At 63.7% G+C, this 21023-nt stretch overlaps 2 protein-coding genes across 4 annotated transcripts in view; one reads left to right on the top strand and one right to left on the bottom strand.

Annotated features, from left to right (window-relative positions):
* The window catches only part of CCM2 (CCM2 scaffold protein), a 40305-nt gene extending 28082 nt beyond the window's left edge, over window positions 1-12223 (top strand). For all 3 annotated transcript variants that reach the window (XM_082323640.1, XM_082323641.1, XM_082323642.1), the window contains 9 exons: window positions 1249-1422; window positions 1665-1748; window positions 1949-2132; window positions 3597-3733; window positions 4856-4991; window positions 6134-6191; window positions 6987-7125; window positions 7621-7759; window positions 9676-12223. In XM_082323640.1, the coding sequence (XP_082179766.1) occupies window positions 1249-1422; window positions 1665-1748; window positions 1949-2132; window positions 3597-3733; window positions 4856-4991; window positions 6134-6191; window positions 6987-7125; window positions 7621-7759; window positions 9676-9956 (1332 nt within the window). In that variant the 3' untranslated portion in view covers window positions 9957-12223. The remainder of the gene's footprint in view (window positions 1-1248; window positions 1423-1664; window positions 1749-1948; window positions 2133-3596; window positions 3734-4855; window positions 4992-6133; window positions 6192-6986; window positions 7126-7620; window positions 7760-9675) is intronic.
* A 379-nt stretch (window positions 12224-12602) lies between these two features.
* NACAD (NAC alpha domain containing) lies at window positions 12603-20713 on the bottom strand (the record flags this gene model as incomplete). The annotated part of the gene is made up of 12 exons (XM_082329856.1): window positions 12603-12719; window positions 12840-12962; window positions 13073-13204; window positions 13288-13434; window positions 13819-13902; window positions 14003-14091; window positions 14189-14425; window positions 14786-15302; window positions 15384-16548; window positions 16843-17005; window positions 17213-19039; window positions 20635-20713. The coding sequence occupies 12 exons, from the start codon at window positions 20711-20713 to the stop codon at window positions 12705-12707; spliced, it is 4578 nt and encodes a 1525-aa protein (XP_082185982.1). The 3' UTR covers window positions 12603-12704.
* Between the last annotated feature and the right edge of the window lie 310 nt (window positions 20714-21023).

The raw sequence follows: 21023 nt of genomic DNA, 5'->3' as shown, positions 1-21023 counted from the left end.
TTCTTGACGGTGATTTCCACGGCAAGGTCCTGCAGTGGATGGCAGCAACGAGCTGAATTTGCTGGGGGCTGCTGCTCTTTGAGGCTGCAAAATATTCCATGCTTTTCTGATCAGCAGCACTTGGTTTATATTTAATTAATTCGCCTTTTGAAGCATCTTTTCTACCTCTGCAGATCGTACGGTCCTTTCTCTTGCCTGTGAGGATCAGGAGAGCCAAAGTGTGGTTGCCCTGAGGGGTGGGAAGCAGAGAGCATCGCTGCGGTGGGATGGGGCGGCCGGAGCCGAGCGTGCCTGGGCCATCGGAGCCGCGTGGCCGGGCAGCCAGCGAGGCCACCGAGGCGCTCAGCCTTTCCCCCCCGCGACGGGCATTTAACACCACCGTGAATCCCGAACGTTGGATCTGCCCACTTCAAAACAGCCTTTTCAGCTGATAAACTCGGAATTGGAGAAGCTCGCGCACGCTCCCGGTCATTTAGCCGTCGGGGCAGGCTGGCGTGGAGCTCGGTGGGGATCTGCCACGGGTGACGGCCGCTGGGCGTGCAGCGTTCCCGGGCTGCCGGAGAAGGACAGTGGTGATGCTCCCTCTATAGCTGGGAGCCCGTGTGTGCACGCTGCCGCCGGCTGGACTCGGCTTGGCTCCCATGTTTTTCCAAACCCAGCACTCAATGGTTTGGGAACCACAAAGACCTGTTTTTCCCAGGGGAGGCCATCTCCTGGGTCGTGTACTCGCATTTGTGGGTCTCCCCAGAGACCTCAGGCTGGTTTGCAGCATCTCTGCCTTTTCCTTTTGCAATCCTTCATCAAGCCGCTGACTGCAAACGCTCGGGTGAAATATAAAATTGCACCGAGGCGAGGAGAAAGCCTGCCGGTTGTGTGCGTGGGCATGGCTCGTTCACTCTTACCGCTCTTAATTTGAATATATATTTGTATTTGTTCTTAATGAAAGGCTGGACATCAGGACTTTGGGGGAAAAATCATCCCGGTTTGGTAAAAGGTGCTTATCGGCACTTGCAACGTGTTGCGGGAAAGGGCTTTTCAGCGGAAGATCACGCACTCGTGGATTCGTAGCTCTGAAACCAGCCTGTCCGCGGGGTGGCTGGAGCTGGTAAAACCAGGCTGTGGGTACAGGTGTACGGGCTGGAGGAGCGCTGGGCAGCGCGTGCTGCCAGTTTCCCCCCGGTTTCGGTGCAGAAACTCCCTCTTTCGCCCTTAACCCCAATGCCCCGCTCTTTCTCTTTCTCTCGGCAGCCTGGAATAGTGTCTCCTTTCAAACGAGTCTTCCTGAAAGGCGAAAAAGGTCGGGATAAAAAAGCCCAGGAGAAGGTTACGGAGAGACGGCCTCTGCATACGGTGGTGGTGTCCCTGCCTGACCGCGTCGAACCAGACGTGCTGCTGAATGACTACATCGAGAAAGAAGTGAAGGTAACGCCTGCCTGGCTGGGGCCGGGGCTCCTATATAACTATATATAGCGATATAGCATGAGGATAACTTAAAGGCGTGAGCCATCTTCCATACGCAGGTGTATTTAGCAGCTTCTGAACAGGGGCTTGGGGCACCAGCCCTTTGCTCTGCGTTGATGGTGTCTTTCTTGCAGTAGCTGGCATGTTCGGGGGCCTGCTTAGCATCTGCGTGCCGTGGTAACGGTTTGGTTCTTCTTTTCCAGTATTTAGGTCAACTCACGTCCATCCCAGGGTACCTGAATCCCTCCAGCCGCACGGAAATCCTGCATTTGATCGATAATGCAAAGGTGAGCGCTCAGCCTGTTGAACGACCCGCTCCGTGTAGTCTCTATCTAACATGCAGCATGGAAAAAAAAAAAAGGCTTGTGGAGCTTCCTTGGGTGCTGGTCTGACTCGTGTCCTCCAGCCCGTGGGAGGGAAGACCATTACCAGACTGTTACCAAATGGCAAACAGTTCAGCAAATCAATGGAAATACATTTATTTTAGAGAGCACACCAGCTCCCGGGGCAGCTGACCCAAGAACACGATGCTGTCATCAGTCTCTCTGCCTACAACATCAAGCTGGTGTGGAGGGACGGAGAAGATCTCATCCTCAGGGTCCCCATCCACGACATCGCGTCCGTTTCCTACATCCGAGATGACTCCTCTCACTTGGTCGTGCTGAAAACAGGTAGGTTGTGGCCAGCGCGGGCAGGCGTAGCCTTGCGTTTGGGGTTGCCGCGTGGTTTGGGGGTTGTTGACTTGGAGAAGAGTGAGGACGCTGGGAAAGATGAAGGATGTTGGAGCTGGGCTGGAACTGCGGGCTCACGTACAGCTTAGAAATTCCTCCCGTAGCCTGTCCTCCCGTAGCCTGTCCTCCGGCAAGTGCCAAACCCCAAATGAGAGCTGACATTCACCGACTCTTAGGAAGTTTTGGGATCTTAAAGTGTAGTAGTTTATTCTGCGTCGCCCATCCTGCTCCAGTCACTCTGTGGATGTCAGCAAGGAGGAAAAGCAAGGAGAGAAGGTAGAGGCAGCTCGTCCAGCCTGGTCCCCACGCATGTCGGACCTGCCCTGCCCTTCGCAACCCTTGTGCAGGTTGCTGGGAGGATTTTGTCGCGGTGCTGGGTGTCTAAATGCCCGTGTTGAATAACCGGGGTGATGCCCACCGCTTCCGACACACCTCACTTCTTGTCATGCCTGGGGAGGGCCTCGAATCTGTCCCCAGCAGCTCTGCGTGTGTCCAACCTGCGTGGTTTTGGGCTGGAGTGTTTGGGGAAGGCTGAGCTCCTTAGAGGATGTAATGACAGACTTAGCAGATTATAAACCCCACGACAGCAAAGGACAGTCTATAGAATAAAGAAGTGACTTAGAAGGCTGTAATTCTGCTGATGGATTTCTGAGGCTGGCTAAGCCATGGAAATGAAGCCGACGATTTACAGAGTTGTCAGAAACCAGCTGTAAATTATAGGCTTTTCATTCAAAGGCCTTCATAGAATCATAGAATGGTTAAGGTTGGAAAAGACCTTTCAGATCATCAAGTCCAACCGTTAACCCAGCGCTGCCAAGGCCACCACTAACCCATGTCCCCAAGCACCACATCTCCCCGGCTTTTCAATCCCCCCAGGGATGGGGACTCAGCCCCTGCCCGGGGCAGCCTGGGCCAGGGCCTGGCAGCCCTTTGGGGAAGGGATTGTTCCTAACACCCACCCCAACCCTGCCCTGGCGCAGCTTGAGGCCGTTCCCTCTCGTCCCAGCGCTTGTTCCTGGGGAGCAGAGACCGACCCCCCCGGCTCCAGCCTCCTTTCAGGCCATTGCAGAGAGCGATGAGGGCTCCCCTCAGCCTCCTCTTCTCCAGGCTGAGCCCCCCCAGCTCCCCCAGCCGCTCCTCCCCAGCCTTGTGCTCCAGCCCCTGCCCCAGCCTCGCTGCCCTGCTCTGGACTCTGGCCCTCTGCAGCGTTCCGGTGGGATTCCCGGGCTCCCGACATCTCCCTCTTCCAGGGCATTTTCTCCCGGCTGCGGGATCCTCTGCCCTCCTCCTTCGGGGGCTTTGCTCTCCCCACAGGCAGCCTGCTCGGGGGATAGCTCGCCGTGCGAGGACTCCTTGCTGTTCTCCCCCTGCCTCAACCTTGCCATCACGACTTCTCTTTCTCAGCTCAGGACCCCGGGATCTCCCCAAGCCAGAGTCTCTGTGCCGAGAGCTCCAAAGCCCTTACTTCAGGCTCGCTGTCTGAGAGCGGGGTGGTTCCCGTCGAAGCTTGTTGCTTGGTGGTCCTGGCTACGGAGAACAAAGTAAGACTCAAAACACTCGATTAAAACTCTGTCCCACGTTGGGCTTGCCTGCAGAGTCACACTCTGATTGCGGCGACGCTGGGACTGGGATTGCTGGGAGGTTTTCTGCTCGTTAGACCGAGATGGCCACAACCTCTCAGGTTGACGGTGGAGAGCCACGAGCCCCAGCGTGGCCCCATCTCGCTCTCGCCAAGCGTCCCCTCTGTTACGTGACCAGGTGCTTACCTGGCCGTAGGTTGTGTGACACACGTAGGCCCAGTTTTAAGACGCTGGGGTGCGGGTTGGGCTTTGCTGGCGCACGAGGTGCTGCCTGAAGGAGAAAACCTAGTCCCTGCCCCAGCCCCGAGACCTAGTTCAGACACGAGAGGCTATCAGAAGATGGTTTTCCCTTGGTGGTGCTGCCCGCTGCCCGCTGCCCAGAGCTTTCTCCAGCAGCATGAAATCTGTGAAGACAACAGAATCTCTCCCACAATAGGATTTTGCTAACCGGGGCATTTTCCTGATGCTGAGCTGGAAATTTCTTTCATCCGGTGTCTGGATCCAGAGATACTGACCTCGGTCTGTGTGCTCCTACTGCTACAGCAGGAACCCTTTGCCTTCAGGGTGGAGTTTTGCTCGCCTTGTTTTTGGCTCTAACACTCTCTGGGGTGCCTGCGCCCATTTGGGATGTAGGTTATGTAGCCAAAATCCCAGGGAGCTGAACTGAGGAGTAGGACAGAGCATCGACACAAAATCCAGGTGCTATTTCATAGCTGTGGGTTGACAACGGAGCGTCCGCTCTGCTATTGCCTGGGTCTGAAGAGGGCTGGGATGCTTCTCCGGCAGCACGGGAGGGTGAGGGGTGATACATTTCAGGAGTTCGTCTCCTCTAGCGCCGAGGAAAAGCCCAGGGCACCGCAGGAGGTAGCTAACGAGACTCGAGGTTTGTCGCCTCCAGCCCTGTGGGTCGAGCAGTGCCCTGGATCTTGGCCGAGTGGGTTCCCTCTCCTCGCTGGGAGGACAACACCCGTACACATACAGCACGCCGCTGTCCCGCATGGCGCGCCCACCCTAGGGAGCTGAAGAGAAAGGCCGCCGTGGTATCTTCTGCCTTGCACCAGCCCTTCTTTGCTCCCTCCCCAGGTGACTGCCGAGGAGCTGTGCTCACTTCTCAGCCAAGTCTTCCAGATTGTTTACACTGAGTCCACGATAGACTTCTTGGACAGAGCAATATTCGATGGGGCGTCCACGCCGACGCGGCACATGTCCTTACACAGCGGTAAGTCCGTGCTCTCCCTGTTCTCTTCTTTCTTACCGGGCCCGTCTGAGGGTCGTAGAATCACAGAAAGGTTTGGGTTGGAAGGGACCTTTCAAGGTCATCTGGTTCCAACCCCCCGCCATGGGCAGGGACATCTTCAACCACATCAGGGTGCTCAGAGCCCCGTCCAGCCTGGCCTTGAGTATGTCCAGGGATGGGGCATCGACCACTTCTCTGGGCAACCTGGGCCAGTGCCTCACCACCCTCAGCATAAACAATTTCTTCCTTATATCCAGTCTGAATCTCCCCTCTTTTAGTTTAAAACCATCCCCCCTTGTCCTGTCGCTACAGGCCCTGCTAAAAAGCCTGTCCCCCCCTTTCTTGTCGGCCCCCCTTAAGCACGGCAAGGCCGCAGTGAGGTCTCCCCGCAGCCTCCTCCTCCCCAGGCTGAGCACCCCCAGCTCTCAGCCTGCCCTCACAGCAGAGCTGGGCCACCCTCGGAGCATTTCGGTGGCCTCCCCTGGCCCCGCTCCCACAGCTCCATGTCCTTCCCGTGCTGAGGACCCCCGAGCTGGACGCAGGGCTCCAGGGGGTCTCCCCAGAGCGGGGCAGAGGGGCAGAATCCCCTCCCTCGCCCCGCTGCCCACGCTGCGGGGGATGCAGCCCAGGAGACGCTTGGCTTGCTGGTCTCTCCCCATCTTCACCAACGCCCGTCACCTCTCCTCCTGCCACCCTGCGAGGTCAGAGCCAGCCTGGCCCAGCCTGGCGGCTTCCCTCCTGTAGGGTATTGAAAAAAACCCCTCCTCTGCTTTAATTACATGTGGCTGGGAAGGGCCCGAGGGCTGTCTCCTGCCTGCAGATGTTTGCCCAGCTGGGCTATGGGACATCAGCCATCGTCCTTGTCCCCCCTACCCTTTGCCTCTCTGTTCACGTTGGATGGGGGCACTTAATACAACAATCCCTTTGCCACTCTGCGTCTCTGCTGAGTCCGTATCCAGTCCTGGCACAGCACCGCTCAGCACCAACCCGGCCCCAGCCCCGCTGCCTCTCACCTTCCAGCTGTGAGAGCCGAGTCAGAAATCGGTGTGTGTGGAGCTCATGGATCGGGAAAAACACCAGATTTCTGCCTCTTAAACTCCACATCTCAAATGCTTTCCTTGCAGATGACTCTTCTACAAAAGTGGATGTTAAGGAATCTTACGAAACGGAAGCAAGCACTTTGTAAGTGAAACGTGGTACACTGGGCTCGCTCAGCACTCGGGTTTATTAGTGCAGCCTCGCTGCCGGGTTTAAATCCCCTGGAGCAGGAACCGCTGCGATCTGCACGTTGAAAAGCTTCTGCTCAGTCTGGCCGAAACGCTGGGCAGTGTTTTTACTGTCCGCGGTGCCGCGGTCCCTGCCGCGGCGGCATCCGTGGCCGTATTGTTCTGCCGCCGCGGGTTTCCAGAGCCGATCACGTACGCAGTGTACGTGCAGTCCCCCGAGCCAGCAAAGCGAGGATGTGACGCTCGCCCGGCTGCTTTGCCTTGGTGAAGCCCAGCTGGAATTGGGACAAATGGTTTCCCCAAAACCCTTTGTTTTGGAAACTTTTTCCCCTCCTGAATCGGTGACCGCTGAAAATATTGATAGTGTTTGTGGGCTGAAAACCTGACACGCAAACCCGTTGTTTAAAATTGACTGATGCCATTTGAAAAATTTCACATTTAATGCCAAAATAAGGTGGTTTGAAACTCCACCCCCCCGGTCCAAAATGAGAAAGCAGTTGGAGGGGATCTGTGCTCATGTAGGGCTTCACTTTCAGCGGGTCACCAAACCAACGTAGCCCAAGTCCTGCGCGCTGCGTGGGAGCCTTCAGACGCCCTCGGGAGCGGAAGGCTGCGAGCTTTATCGCAGAGCGAGCGCGTCTCCGCCTGCCTCTCCACCCTTCCAGGCTCCCCCATGCCACAGCTGCCAGCGCCGGCGACGCAGAAGGTGCCCGAGGAGCTCTGGAGGACTCACGATCTGTTTGCATTTCAGTTCCTTTCCAGAAACCTTGGATGCAGGTGACAACTCCCCCTCGTCCTTCTCCACACAACAGTCTCCGCACGTTAAGACAGTCAGTGAGAGCGAGCTGAGCACCACGGCGACAGAGCTGCTCCAGGACTATATGATGACGGTAGGGTGCCCAGGGAAGGGTGGAGGCGTATTAATCCCCTTTAGGGTGCTCGAGTGCTCTTGGGATTCGGGTTCATTGCCTCGGCATGGAGAACGTGAGCCCATGCTGCTGTAGGAACATCTCATCCTCCTCCTTTTCATACAAATTGTGCTTGGAGGCTTCGCGGGAGCTGAACGCGGGCTCGCAGCCTTCTCCTGCGGGAGCATCCCCACCCCCTTGGCCCCTCTCACCACATAAAGCCGTCTCACGCCATCCCAGCGCCGTCACTTTGTGAGTCACAGTCCCTGCGTACGCTCACAGCGTGTCCCCGTTTGAAAGCTGCCGGCTCAGTAATGGGTTGCACGAACCTGGCCTGCTTTTCCATCGGGATGAGCTGGTTCATTACTGCAGCTCTTGTCAAATAGCAATAAATCCGGTAAACGCCATTCCCAGGCTTCCCATCCTCTCTTCCTCCTAAAAAATCAGTGCCGTTTGCGGTGTGCTTCTCTTCCACAGCTCCGAACGAAACTCTCTTCCCAAGAGATCCAGCAGTTCGCAATGCTCCTGCACGAGTATCGCAACGGGGCTTCGATCCACGAGTTCTGCATCAACTTGAAGCAGCTCTACGGGGACAGTAGAAAATTCCTGCTCTTAGGTGAGTGTCAGCTGCCAGGGATGCAGCGGGAATGGCCGACCAGAGGGCAAGAGCCGGCGTCGGGCTGCTCCCGACCCCTCGTGACGTGCCTGGTGCCGATCTCTGCCGCACGGGCCTTCCACATGGGCAGGCCGACGGGATCGAGGGGGTCAAGGGGTGGGTGTGGACGGCACAAAGCTTCCTTGGGGTGTCACCAAGCAAGGAGCAACATCTCAATCCATCTCTCCTTTGGAGATCCCTCTTTCCTGAAGGCAGCTGGGTCCATCTAGGTCAGGCCCCCATCTCAGAGGCTCCAGTCATCCCTCGAGATGCTCACCTCACCCTCTGACTGCCTGGGTACCTCCTCCAGACCAGGCACCGGGCTTTTCTTGTAAGAGAGAAGGCTCTGGGCCTTGGTCCGGGCCGTTCTGGTGTTGGCTGCGCCGGTCATCCGGGCATATTGAACCCACATTCCCTGGAGAGGACGTTACAGTCCCGGAGAGGTGTGTGCCCTGGCGGGTGACAGGGCCCTTTCCTTCCCCTGCGTTAAAAGGAGGCTGAGAGCCCCAGGGGCTCTTCAGATCCCTCCTGCTCAAACGCCTTAATTGGATTTTTGGCGTTAATAATGCGAAAGAGCAGTGGTAACGAGCCCGTGGGGTTGGGACAGGAGCACCTGAGCCAGCGTCTGCTCCGGCCATGGGGCAGGCAGGGTCTCAGCCGGGCGCTGCGCTGACCCGCACCCCGAGCAGGGGGGGCTGTAGGGGGTGTCGTCACTGAAAAGCAATGTTTTCACCCCGTTTTAAAAGCAGAGCTGCTGAAAGCACTGGCGTCGGCGTGGCGCAGGGAGAGGGGCAGCTCTCGGCGAGCTCTCCTGGCAGCCGGCTTCTCTTTCCTTTGTCCTGGGGATCTGGCAGCGCAGCCGGGCGCCGCCGCCAGCACAAAGGCGTTTTCTTTCAGCGGCACGCACGCAGCCGACTTGCTTTTAACATCACCGGTGCAAGGGCAAGGTCGCTGTGCTGGCGGGCTGACTTTATAGTGGCTGCATGGCACCAAAAAGCAGATCCGAACTCGCTTTTCCCAGCCTGGGCGCTCCCACGGGTGCCACGCGCTCCCGGGACAGAGCCGGGCTGAGCACCAGCCGCTCCCCGTGGATTGGACCGGGGTGGGCAGTGCGAGATAGAGAGGTGAGGAGCAGTGAACCTTCTGCCCAGGCTCAGAATATGCTGGAAAGCTCCTGTAAAGGTTTTTCTTTCAGTTTTTAGACCCATTTCGGTTGGAAAAGACCTTTAAGATCATCGAGTCCAACCGTTTTTGAGCGCCCAGAGTTTTCTTCCGAGCAGTTTGGGCAGTGAGCATGGCCCTAAAGCTGGGCCTGACTCTGGGTATGTCCTTTTTGGCCGGTAAGGACACACACCATGGAGGGGGATAAGGAGACGCCGCTCGCTCCGCCACGATTGCAGCTGGAGCAGGATAGGGCCCATCTGGAGGAAAAGCCGTTTAAGGAGCCTTAGCTTAGCAAGAGGACTTGCACCTACCTTTAACTACGAAGAAAACCAAATTATTTAAAATATGTTGTGGTGAGGAATTAGCAAACGATCCTTTCGAGCTCGGAAAATCCCGCTTTAGCGGGGTTTTTGTCCCGGTGGGCAGCGGCTGCAGTTCTCAGGGGTGTCAGTGGGAGATGCGGCCACGAGCCGGAGACCCCCCGTGGTCCCCGTCCCCCCTGAACCGGGCTCCTCTGCCGAGCCCTGTGCCCGTTCAGGGAGCTGGGGCACAACATCGCAGCTGGGCTCTGCTGGAAGGCTCAGGATCCCTAGGGAATTTCAGACAGCTGAGCAAATCCATGGGGAAATCTGTCCCAGCTGTCTCCCCGCTGTATGAAACACACGGTAATGCCAACGTTTCCTCCTCGTGGGTTTTTTTTCGCCCCGATCCAGGTCTTCGCCCCTTCATCCCCGAGAAGGACAGCCAACACTTTGAGAACTTCCTCGAGACCATCGGGGTGAAGGACGGCCGGGGCATCATCACAGACAGTTTCGGGAGGTACAGGCGGACTCTGAGCACCACCTCCAATTCCACCACCAACGGCAACGGCGCTGCCGGCAGCTCGGATGACCAGTCCGTCCCTTCGGAGGAGGACGAGTGGGACCGAATGATCTCGCACATCAGCAACGACATCGAAGCCCTGGGGTGCAGCATGGACCGCGATTCCTCCTGAGAGCGAGCCGGGGGGAGGACGGCCCCGGCAGCTCCCCGCGCCCTCCCGCAGAGACCCCGCAGCGGCACCTGGATCCTGACCGTCGTTCTGGAAGAGGTTTCGGGGCTCGATCGGGATGTAATTACTCTCCCATCCTCATTAATGGCTCCGAGCGACCGTTGCCAGGTGGCTGGTGCCCTCTTACCGTGCCAGCCCGCTGCGGTGGAGCGCCCCAGGGCCGGAGCCCGGCCTGCAACCGTCCCTGGTTTGGTTTTTGGAGCGAGGCTGGGGAGATGTCAGCTACAACCCTCTGCCTGGTTTACAGTTTTGCACATGGTATCCCTGTTGTAACTGCTCTCTTCCTCCTCCTCCTCCTCTTCCTCTCCCCGTTTTTGAATGAAGTTTACCACAATGTGAATTATTTAAACCTATTGTCCATGTTGTCGAAACAACAGGAGACGCTGCGGTGGTAGCGGCCGCCGGCCGCGCCGTGAGCTTTGTGCTTGTGCTGCTGCAGCCCGGCCTGCGCCCCCCGTCCGTCCCACGCCCCCCCGTCCGTCCCCCCGGCTCTGCTCAGGAATAGCGGGGGGCCCGCAGCCGATGTTTTACCAGTCCTGCCCAGCGCAAGGACTTGCCCCGTGCATCCCCCCCTGAGTTTGGGAGACCCCGCGGTCCCCCCCAGCACCCATCCTGGGGTGGCGGAAGGTCACCGGGGACCCATGCCGGCCCCCAGGGCCGCCACCAGGAAGGCGAAAGCCAATCCCGGACCCGCTGGAGGAAGTCTGGGGGGGCTGCAGGGTGCGGTGTACATGTTGTATATATTTTACGTGCGGTTATAAATACACACTTATTTTTTTAATCTCTATCCCCTGCCAGAGTAGCGCTCCTGGGGGCGATGCCGTTCACGGGGGCACCCGAGAAGGCTCGGGCGGGGGTCCCCAGTTACCCTGGAGCCACAACCGGGAGGAAGGATGGGGCTGGAGGAGGGATTGAAGCCCAGGAGGAGGGATGGGAGAGCCCAGGCTTCGGCTGGGGTCTCCGGCACCCATGGGTGGCTCTGGCAGGGTCCTTTGTGCCGGGGGGTCTCGCTGGTCCCCGCAGCGGGTGCCAGACGCCGGCTCAGCAGTTCTGGGGGGATCCCGTGCCTCCCGCACATGCCTCTGCTCCGCACCCGGCAGGTTTGGGTCACATCCAGCAGGTTTGGGTCACCTCCATCCGCTCTTTGTCCCCAAAGCCCCCCAGTGCCTTTAACCCTTCCTCTCCCAGCAGCTCCCCAGTTAACCATTACCCTTACTGGTGTCTCTTCTCCCTACCCTCCTCCTGTCTGTCCATCCTCTCCCTCCCCAGCCCCGCTGCTCCGGCCGGTTCTTACCTCCCCTTCCCGGGATCGCAGGCACCGGGCGCTCGGTACGATCCTGCCCGGAGCCGCTGTCCCGCGCTGCCTCGGGCCGGGGCTGGGTGACCCCTTCTGCTCCGGGGGTCCCCGCCGCCCCAACCCCTCCTTCCCCGGGCTTTAAGGGGTGAATGCGGCCGAGACCCCGGCGCTCGCCTGTGCGGCTCCCTGGGGGGGACAGGCTTGGGGACAGCGTGCGTGTGCCCTCCAACAGCCCTTCCTTTCCCATTCCCAGGCGGATAAACTTGAGAGAAGGAAAAGGGGGGTCCCCGAAGAGGGTCCCCCAGCCCCAAACACGCCAGGACTCGTCCATCCTGGAGAGCATCTTCCCTGGGAACAAGCCTTGATGGAGAAACTCGAGGTTTCCTCCTCCTGGCACGTGTTTTCGCCGTCCGCCGAGGGAAGGGGAATGGGGGTCCCGGCTCCATCCCCCGGCTCCTCGGGAATTGGGGAACCACGCTTTTCCCCCCTTCTTCAGCCCGGGGAGGGCTCAGCCCGGGCCGGGGCAGATCCTTAGTGCCTTTTTATGCAGTTACAGGTTACAAACATGGCAGGCGTGGATGGCCAAGTCACCGAAGACTTAAAATTTGGAAAAAAAAGCCCTATTTTTGACACGATTGTACGCGGAGAGCTATAAAGCAGAAGCCGTAACAGCTCGCAGTGAGTTTGGTTTTATACTTCAGTGGGAAACGGGACTTAATTCTGGCAATAACCCTGCGTTGTAGCGTTTTGGGAGCGAGCAGATGGCAGCAGCCGGGGGGTTTCTGCCGCCTCCCTTTGCCCGTCGCCGGCCCCGGAGGGACCCCAGCCCCGGTGGCACCGGGGCCGCGGTGGCCGCGTATGTACGCTTTCTGTATGGAGTATTTGTTACAGGTAAATATAATTCTGCACCCGACGGTGGTTTGTCTCGTTGATAAAGCTCTCACTCACCTCCCTCGGCCTTCGGCAAAGCCCGGCTTCGTTAAGCACCTCCAAAATTAGCAATGGGGGGCAAAGTCCTGCCTTCGGGAGCACCCCGGGACTCTGCCCCCCAACACCGCCGAGCCAGGGGCTCCCAGCCCACCCCGCGCCGGCTCCCAGAGCCACACATCCCCACCACGGTGGCCACCCTGGCCACTCGCCCCCACCCCACTGCTGGGAACGGGGGTGCCCCGAGCCCCCCCCCAGAGACCGGACCCCTCCGAGATACAGGGCTGGGGGAGCCCAGACCCCCCCGAAATCACCGTGAGCGGAGGCGGCGTGCGATCCAAGTGATACATGAGGCCGTTTATTGAGCGTTACAGACGCGGAGGAAGAGTATGGGGGGTCTAGAGGAAGGATGGCGGCAGGGGGAGTAACTGTGCATCTATACAGGGGGGCCGGGGTGGCCCCAGCCGCTACATGGTCAGCTCCTGCGGGAGAGAGCGAGCATCAGGGACCCCCCGCAGCACCCGGGGGGGGTCCGCACCCCCAAATCATGCCGGGAGAGGCGGGGGGATCCCCATTTCCAGCCCCCCGCCGCAGTCACTCACCATGATGGCGTTGACGATGTCGTTGTTGTTGTGCCGAAGCGCCCGCACGGCTTTGGGGCGCGAGACGTTGGCCTGGGCCATCACCAGCTCGATGTCCCTCACCTCCAGCCCCGTCTCGTCCACCTGCGGCAAGGGGGGACACACGGCCGTCACCCCCCCGTGGCGCTGACCCGTCCCACCCCCGTCCCTGCGACACGGCGGGGGTCCCTCCCCGCCCCCTCCCCAGCACCCACCTCCTCCTCTTCCTCGCTCTCCTCCTTGATGGTGAGGGTGGGGGCCGTCTCCGTGATCAGGGGCGAGTGCTCCATCGGCACCTTGAACTTCTCCGCCGCCGCCTTGTGCACTTGCTGCGACAGATCCTCGATCTGCGGGGACACGGGGTCACCCACCCGGCCCCGCCGGCCACCGGCCCCGAGGACGGGACCCCCCCGGACCCTTCCCACGTCACCTTGGCTTCCCCGAAGACGATGTAGATGTCGGACGCGGGGCTCTTGAAGACGTCGGGTTTGGTGATGACGAAGAGGATGTTCTTGGACTTGCGGATGGTGATGCGGGTGACGCCGTGGATCTGCCGCAGCCCCAGCTTGGACATGGCCTGGGGAGTTGGGGGGGACACACAGGGGTGACCCCGTGTCCCCCCGCCCGGCATCACAACACCCGGAGCAGCCAAGCGGGGGGCTCCAGCCCCCCAGCACCACCCCAAAACCCCCGGACAACAGCAAAACCAGGGATGTGGGACAGCGTTGTCCCCCAGCACAACCAGGCTGAGCCCCCCCAAAATGGGGGACCCCACAGCACCCCCCTTCCCCAGTGCCGGGACACCCCAGCGTGCCCCAGAGACCCCCAAAATGGGGACCTGCCCCCCAGCACCCCAGGGCTCTCCCCGTACCCAGGGCTAATCCCCCCAAAGCCTGGGATGGGACAGGGACTCCAACCCCATGGAGGACCCCCAGTCCCACCCAGGGACCCCCAACCCCACCTTCCTGGCCTTCTTCTCGCTCCGGCTCTGCTTCGCCTTGCTGACGGTCTCCTCCCCGGTGCCCAGCGAGTGGGTGAGCTGCGCCTGCCAGAGACGGGGGGGTGAGGGCAGCCCCGGCCCCACCACCCGGGGGGGGGGGGGGGGGATTCCCCCACCACCCTCCGTCCCCCCAAAAAAGCCCCACCTGGGTCTGGGCTGGCTGCGGCTCCGAGCCCTCCGGCTCCTCCAGCTCGGGGATGGACTCGTCGTTGCTCTCCGACTCGTTACACGACCCTGCGGCCAAGCAGAGGGGTGGGATGGAGACAGGCACCCCTCCGACCCCCCCAGAATACGGGGGAGCCCCCCACAAGGACCAACACCCCCCCCTCACCTTTATGGTTGGCCTCGCAGCGGCGGGGGGCCGGGGGCTGCTTCTCCTGGCGCAGGGCGATGCCGGCGGCTTCGCGCAGGCGCTGGATCTCGGGGCAGGGGTACGGAGCCTCCGCCTCGCTGGAGGAGCTCGACTCCGACTGCAGGGACCCCCGGGGGGGCCCCCGGCTGCCCGCGCTGCCCGTCCCTGCCTGCCTGCCCCGGGCCTCCTTCTCCTTGCGCGGGGAGGGCTGGGGGGCTGCGGGGGGGCGAGGGGGGGGCTGAGCTGGGGTGCCCCCCAAAATCCCCTCTGTGGGGGTGAACCCAGCCTGCTCACCCCCATCACCCACCCTGGGACCCCCAAGTGGGAACCCCAGCACCCCACCAGTGGGTGATGCCCACCCTGGTCCCATACAATACCCCACTGCAGTGGGGGGCAAGGGGGGGGCTGAGCTGGGGCTGCCCCCCAAAATCCCCTCCGTGGGGTTGAACCCAGCTTGCTCACCCCCATCACCCCCCCGGCACCCCCAAAGGGGACCCCCAGCACCCCACCAGTGGGTGATGCCCACCCCAGCCCCGCTCAGCACCCCACGGTAACGGGTGGGTGGGCATCTCTTACCCTCGAGGTGCTTCCTGGAGGGTGGCAGGACAGATGGACGCTCCTCGCCGGCGGGGAGCCCTGAGGTGTCCTGGGGGCCGCGGGCTGGATCCGGGCACGGCGATGGCGGTGAGGGCGCGACGGCGGCGAGAGGAGGCACTTGGCTGAGTTTGGGGAGCGGAGGGCGGGGGGCCGGCGGCGGGCTGGGGGGCTCGGGGGGGCCTTGGGGTGCTGCTTCCCCAGCCGGCTCCGACGGGGGCTCCGGCTGAGCATCCCCCCCTTCACCAGCACCCGGAGCGGGCTGGGGGCTGGATGCGGCCTCCGCCATCGCCTCCTCTTCCTCCTGCTGCTCAGGGGGTGCTGGGGGCTCGCTGGGGGGGCTGGGGGGGCCACCGTCCCCCAGGACTTTGGTATCGGTTTCCCCAGCAGTCTGGCCCGGGGGCTCATCGCCTGGCCGAGGGGTCGGGGGCTCGCAGGGGGCCGGGGGCTCCTCCATCCCCCCATCACCGGGGGGACCCTCCGGGGGCTCTACTGGCACCTCGAGGGGCTCTGGGGGCACCTCGGGGGGCTCCGGGGGCTCCGCCAGCACCTCGGGGGGCTCCGGGGGCTCCACCGGCACCTCGGGGGGCTCCGGGGGCCTGGGGAGGAGGCAGGGGGCCGGCAGGTCCCCAAAGGAGCCCCGTAACATGGCGGTGACCCGTTGCCGGTCCTCCCGGCGCTGCCAGGCCGCCCCGCTCTCCGAAAAGGCACCGGGTGGTTGGAGCAGTTCGAGGGGGGCCGGGGGGACCCCCACGTACACCTCCTGCTCTGAGGCGGTGAAAATCAACGGGGGGATGGTGGGGGGCGCGGCGGGCAGGCAGAGGGCCAGGCAGCGACCAGCATCCTCCTCCTCCTCCTCGTCGGAAGATGGGGGCCTGGGGGGGACGGCCACCTCTCCCGCGCTGTCCTCGGGGGCGGTGAAGAAGCTGGAGTCGGTGCGGGAGCGGGAGGTCTCCAGCAGCTCCGCGGACGACTCCTCGGAGGAGGCGGTGGCGGCGTCCCACTCCTCGGGGGCTTCGCCGGCGTCCCCGGGGGGATGCGCCACTGGCCCCTGCCCCGCGGGACACGCGGTCGCTGGTGGCTCCGGGGACTCGCCGGCCAAGGCCGCCCCGTCTGCCAGCTCCTCGCCGGCATCGCAGGGGAACGCGTCCTGTGGCGGGGGGGACGGTGCCGTGACGCCGTCCGGCAGGCTGGGCGTCACCGATGGCACCAGGCTGGGGTCAGTGGCCACTGTGTCCGGCTCGTCCGGTGGGCTGGGCGTCACCGATGGCACCAGGTTGGTGGCCACAGTGGCCAGTGGGCTGGGCGTCACTGATGGCACCAGGTCGGTGGCCATGGTATCCAGCAGGCTGGGCGTCACCAATGGCTCCAGGTCAGTGGCCACGGTGTCTGGCTCATCTGGCAGGCTGGGCGTCACCGATGGCACCAGGTCAGTGGCCACGGTGTCCGGCTCATCTGGCAGGCTGGGCGTCACCGATGGCACCAGGTCAGTGGCCACGGTGTCCGGCTCATCTGGCAGGCTGGGCGTCACCAATGGCTCCAGGTCAGTGGCCACAGTGTCCGGCTCATCTGGCAGGCTGGGCGTCACCGATGGCACCAGGTCAGTGGCCACAGTGTCCGGCTCATCTGGCAGGCTGGGCGTCACCGATGGCACCAGGCTGGGGTCAGTGGCTGTGGTGTCTGGCTCATCCGGTGGGCTGGGCATCACCGATGGCACCAGGTCAGTGGCCACAGTGGCCAGCGGGCTGGGTGTCACCGATGGCACCAGGTCAGTGGCTGCGGTGTCTGGTGGGCTGGGCGTCACCGATGGTACCAGCTCAGTGGCCATGGTGTCCGGTGCGCTGGGCGTCACCGATGGCACCACGTCGGTGGCCACAGTGGCCAGCAAGCTGGGCATCACTGATGGCTCCAGGTCAGTGGCCGCAGTGTCCGGTGGGCTGGGCGTCACCGATGGCACCAGGCTGGGGTCAGTAGCCATGGTGTCTGGTTCGCCTGGTGGGCTGGGTGTCACCGATGGCACCAGGTCGGTGGCCGCAGTGTCCGGCAGGCTGGGTGTCACTGATGGCACCAGGTCAGTGGCCACGGTGTCCGGCTTGTCCGGTGGGCTGGATGTCACCAATGGCACTGCATCGGCGGCCACGGTGTCTGGCTCATCCCGTGGGCTGGGTGTCACCGATGGCACCAAGTCGGTGGCCGTGGTGTCTGGTGCGCTGGGCATCATCAGTGGCACCAGGTCAGTGGCCACGGTGGCTGGCTCATGTGGCGGGCTGGGTGTCACCAGTGGCACCAGGTCAGTGGCCACGGTGGCTGGCTCATGTGGCGGGCTGGGTGTCACCAGGTCGGTGGCCCCGGTGGCTGGTGGGCTGGCCACTGCCGATTGCACCAGGTCAGGGTCAGTGGCCACCATGTCCAGCTCATCGTGGCCATCAGTGGCCACCAGGTCGGTGCTCTCTGCTCTCACGGTGCCAAGCTCACGGTCACTGTCACCATCATCATCATCGCCATCACTCCCAGGGCTGCCGTGGGGCTCCCCGTTGCCCGGTGCCGCGTTGTCCCCCCCGGGCCCATCGGGCTGGGGGTCCCCGGGCTCCCCGGAGCAGAGGACAGGGGGCTGCAGGACGCTGCTGCTCGCCGCCGGCTCCGGGCCGGGCCCCTCTCCCGGTGCTGCCATGCCGGAATCATCCTTCACCGCCGGCTCCTCCTTGACACCCGGCGTTGCCACGGTCTCCTCCAGGAGCTGGGGGGGCTCTGGTGAGGGAGGACCCCCCAGGACAGGGTCGGGCTCCCACGGGACATCGGGCTCCAGGGCTGAGGCCTCCTCCAGCTCCGAGGAGGAGGAGGAGGAGGAGGTGAGGAAGGTCTCGCCGTCCGGCTCCATGCTGCCTTCTTCGGAGGGTGCCGGAGGAGTCTCGCTGCCATCCCGCTCCCGTGTCCCCGGCTCCATCTGCTCGGCACCGAGGTCCTCCCCGCCGGCCACCACGCTCACCGGCTCCTCGCCACGGCGGTGCCGGGGGGACCCCTCCGGTGAGGGAGAGCCAGCCGGGGCCGTCCCGGCGTGAAGGTGGAGCTCGATGCCGCCGTCCCCAGAGGCCTCGGTGCCGGGGGGAGCGGCGCCGGGGGTCCCCCCCTCGGCCCCCATGGCGTGGCGCTCGGTGCCGTAGAGCCGCTCGTCCTCCTCGCCGTCGTAGGCGGCCGAGTCGGAGGAGGCGGAGGTGTCGTCGCGGAAGGCGAAGGACTCGTCCACCCCCTCGGTGATGGAGGTCTCGGACAGCGAGCGCAGGAAGGAGGCCGAGGTGCTGCCGCCCTCCTCCTCCTCTTCTTCTTCCTCCTCTTCATCCTCTTCTTCCTCCTCCTCGCCGGAGAGGGTCACGGGGGCCACGCCGGCGGGCAGCGGGGCAATCTCCACCGCCTCGGCCTGGAAGAGCAGGCTGCCGCGGAAGGGCAGCAGCGCTGCCGGGATCAGGCCCGCGCCGGGCAGCCCCTCGGCCCCCGACACCTCCCATTCCTCCTCATCCTCCTCCGGCGTCTGCCCATCATCATCATCCTCATCATCCTCATCCTCATCCTCCGGCGGGGCGAAGGGTCCATCCTCCTCCTCGTCTTCATCCTCCTCAGGAGATGGCGGGGTGAAGGCAGGGGGATCCTCCAGGCAGGTGGGCAGCGCCGCCATGGCTTCGACCTCCGCCATGCCTTCGGCCTCGGCTTCGGCCACCAGGTTGGGGGAGCAGGACGGGGAGGTGCTGGCGGTGCCGGAGGAGCCCCAGCTGCCCCCCTCGGCCGTCATGTAGGACCCGGAGGGGGAGGTAGGCGGGGAGCAGAGCCCCTCGCTCTCCCCGTCCGTCTGCTCCTCGGGGGGGGCCGGCAGCCGGGACCCCCCGACGCGGACGGGGGTGGAGGGGGCCGTGAAGAAGAGATCGGGGTCCAGGGCGGCGGCGGGGGGTCTGCCCGGGGGGGGCTCGGCTGCTTGGCGGAGCGGGGGGTCTTTGGCGGGCGCGGGGAAGGGGCAAGGCACGGCGGGCGAGGGGGGCCCCCCCCGCAGCTCGGGGGCGGCGGGGCAGCGGGTCTCTTCCCCCATGACGATGCGGGTGTCCAGGGGGTCGGCGGGCGGGGGGGGCCGGCAGGCTTCGCTTTGGGGGGCGGCGGCGGGGGGGCCGGGGTCGCAGCTGGCCCCCTCGGGCTGCGGGCGAGCCTCCTCCTTGGCGGGCAACGGCGGGGGGCCTGTGGCCGGCGGGGGGGCTGCAGAGAGAGGGGAGACCCCCCCCCTCAGTGCCATGGCCCCCCCAGGGTCACCCTGGGACGGAGGGGGGCACCCAGCCAGGCCGGTGCCCCCCACCCAGGCGTGGGAGAAGAGGGTGACCCCCACCCAGAGCACCCCGGGGGGGCCACAGGGTTTGGGTGACACCAGGGGTGACACCAACAGCCCCCCCCCATCTCCAGCCCCTCTCTGGGGGCACAGGGATGCAGCTGCATTAAAGGGGGGACCCAGATGTCCCCAAGCAAGAGGGGACCCCTCCATGGGGGGGACCCCTCCCCACACAGAGCCCCCCCCCCCCCCCCCCCCCAACCCCTGCTGCAAGGAGCTCTGCACCCACCCATGCACTGAGTTCGTGGGCCCTCAGCCCCCCCATTTCCCAGGCAGGGGGGTGGGTGCAGCCCCCTCCCCACCTCATGGACACCCCAAAACCTCCTGGGGGGACCCTCTTCCCCCCCCCCCCCCATTACCTGGGCCCCCCGGGGGCAGGTCCATGGGGCAGAAGCAGCTGGGACCCAGCAGGAGCCACCTCCAGCACCAAACCCAGCAGAGCCCCATGCCCCCCCCCGGGGGCTTTATAGAGGGGTAAGGGGGCGGGGCAAGGCCGCAGAGGCTGCTGGGAAGGGGGTGGGGCCTCACCTGGGTATTTAGGGGGGGGGGGGGCATGCTCTTACCTCCCCCCAAGGGCTTGGGGTTGTTCATTTCTGGGATCCCCCCTGGGAACTGGGGGGCCCTTAAAGGGTTAATTTGGGGGGGGTGGCTGTTCAGGGGGGCCCTGGGGTTGTGTCCCCCCCCACAAATGCCGTTTTGGGGGGGCTGGCTCTGCCCTGGGGGGGGGGGGGCAGGTTTGCTGGGGTCCCCTTAACTCTGCTGCCCGGCCAGGCCCCCCCACCCGGGGGTGTTTTAGGGTCCCCCCCAGCCCTGGGGGGGTGGGGGAGCTCTGACCCCCCCCCCTCCTTGCACAAACCGGGCCCTCGCCCCCTTTTTTGGGTGAGCTGCAGCCACTGCCCCCCTCCCAACCCGGCTCCTGGGGGGGGGAAACTGAGGCACGGGGGGAGGGTGGCACCAGGGCCCCCCCGCCCCGTCCCCGCTGTCCCCAGCCCCGCGGGGACACCCGCCCAGGGTGACCTTGGGCCAGGGCTCCGCACCGCCCCGTGCCTCAGTTTCCCCACCCGCTGGTCCCTGGGGGGGGTGGGATGGGGCTGGGGGGGGCTCGGCCTCCCCGGGGCACCGAGACCCCCCCCGGGTCCTGCCAGGGCCTCCTGGGGCGGGGGGCACAGCCCGGGGGGGGCTCCCCAAAGCCACGTCCCCAAAGTCACCTCCCGCCTCGGGGCCGGCACCGGAGCCCCTCGGCGGGGCCGGCTGCCGAAAGCTGCCGCCGCGGTCGGCCCTGCGTCCTCCATCCCGCAGCCCTCCATCCCGCAGCCCTCCATCCCTCCATCCCTCCTGCTCCACCCCGCATCCCTCCATCCTGCATCCCTCCATCCCGCCGTCCCTCCTGCTCCATCCTCCACCCCGCATCCCTCCATCCTCCATCCCTCCTGCTCCATCCCCGCATCCCTTCTCCCCGCGGCCTCACCTGCCTCCGATCCCTCCGGCATTCCGTTTTCCTTCTCCAGTCCCCCCAACCCTTCTGGTTTTAGCGATTCTCCGGGCATGGCGATGCCGGAGCCCGGGCCGGCCGGCCTGGGCGGCCGCCTGCCACCCAGCTCAGCCGCCGGCACCCTCGGCTCGCGCCGGACGAAGGCGGCTGCGCCGGGAGAAGCGGAGCATTAGTGGGGCTCCGGCGGGGGGGCCGGCAGCGGGATCAGCCCCGTCATCCCAGATGATGTCAGCAGGATTTTTTTTTTTTCTCCCTGTGTTTTTTTTTTTTTTCCTTGCCTTTTCTTTCTCTTCTGATTTTTTTTTTTTTTTTTTTTTAATATCTCTCCGGCGGGGAGAAAGCGGGGTGTGTGCCAGGCACTGCGG

Source organism: Platalea leucorodia, assembly GCF_965183815.1.
Source record: "Platalea leucorodia genome assembly, chromosome: 1".
NCBI classification, from domain to species: Eukaryota; Metazoa; Chordata; class Aves; order Pelecaniformes; family Threskiornithidae; genus Platalea; species Platalea leucorodia.
The sequence above is the reverse complement of the archived record's forward strand: the minus strand, read 5'-3'. Positions and strand labels throughout refer to the sequence as shown.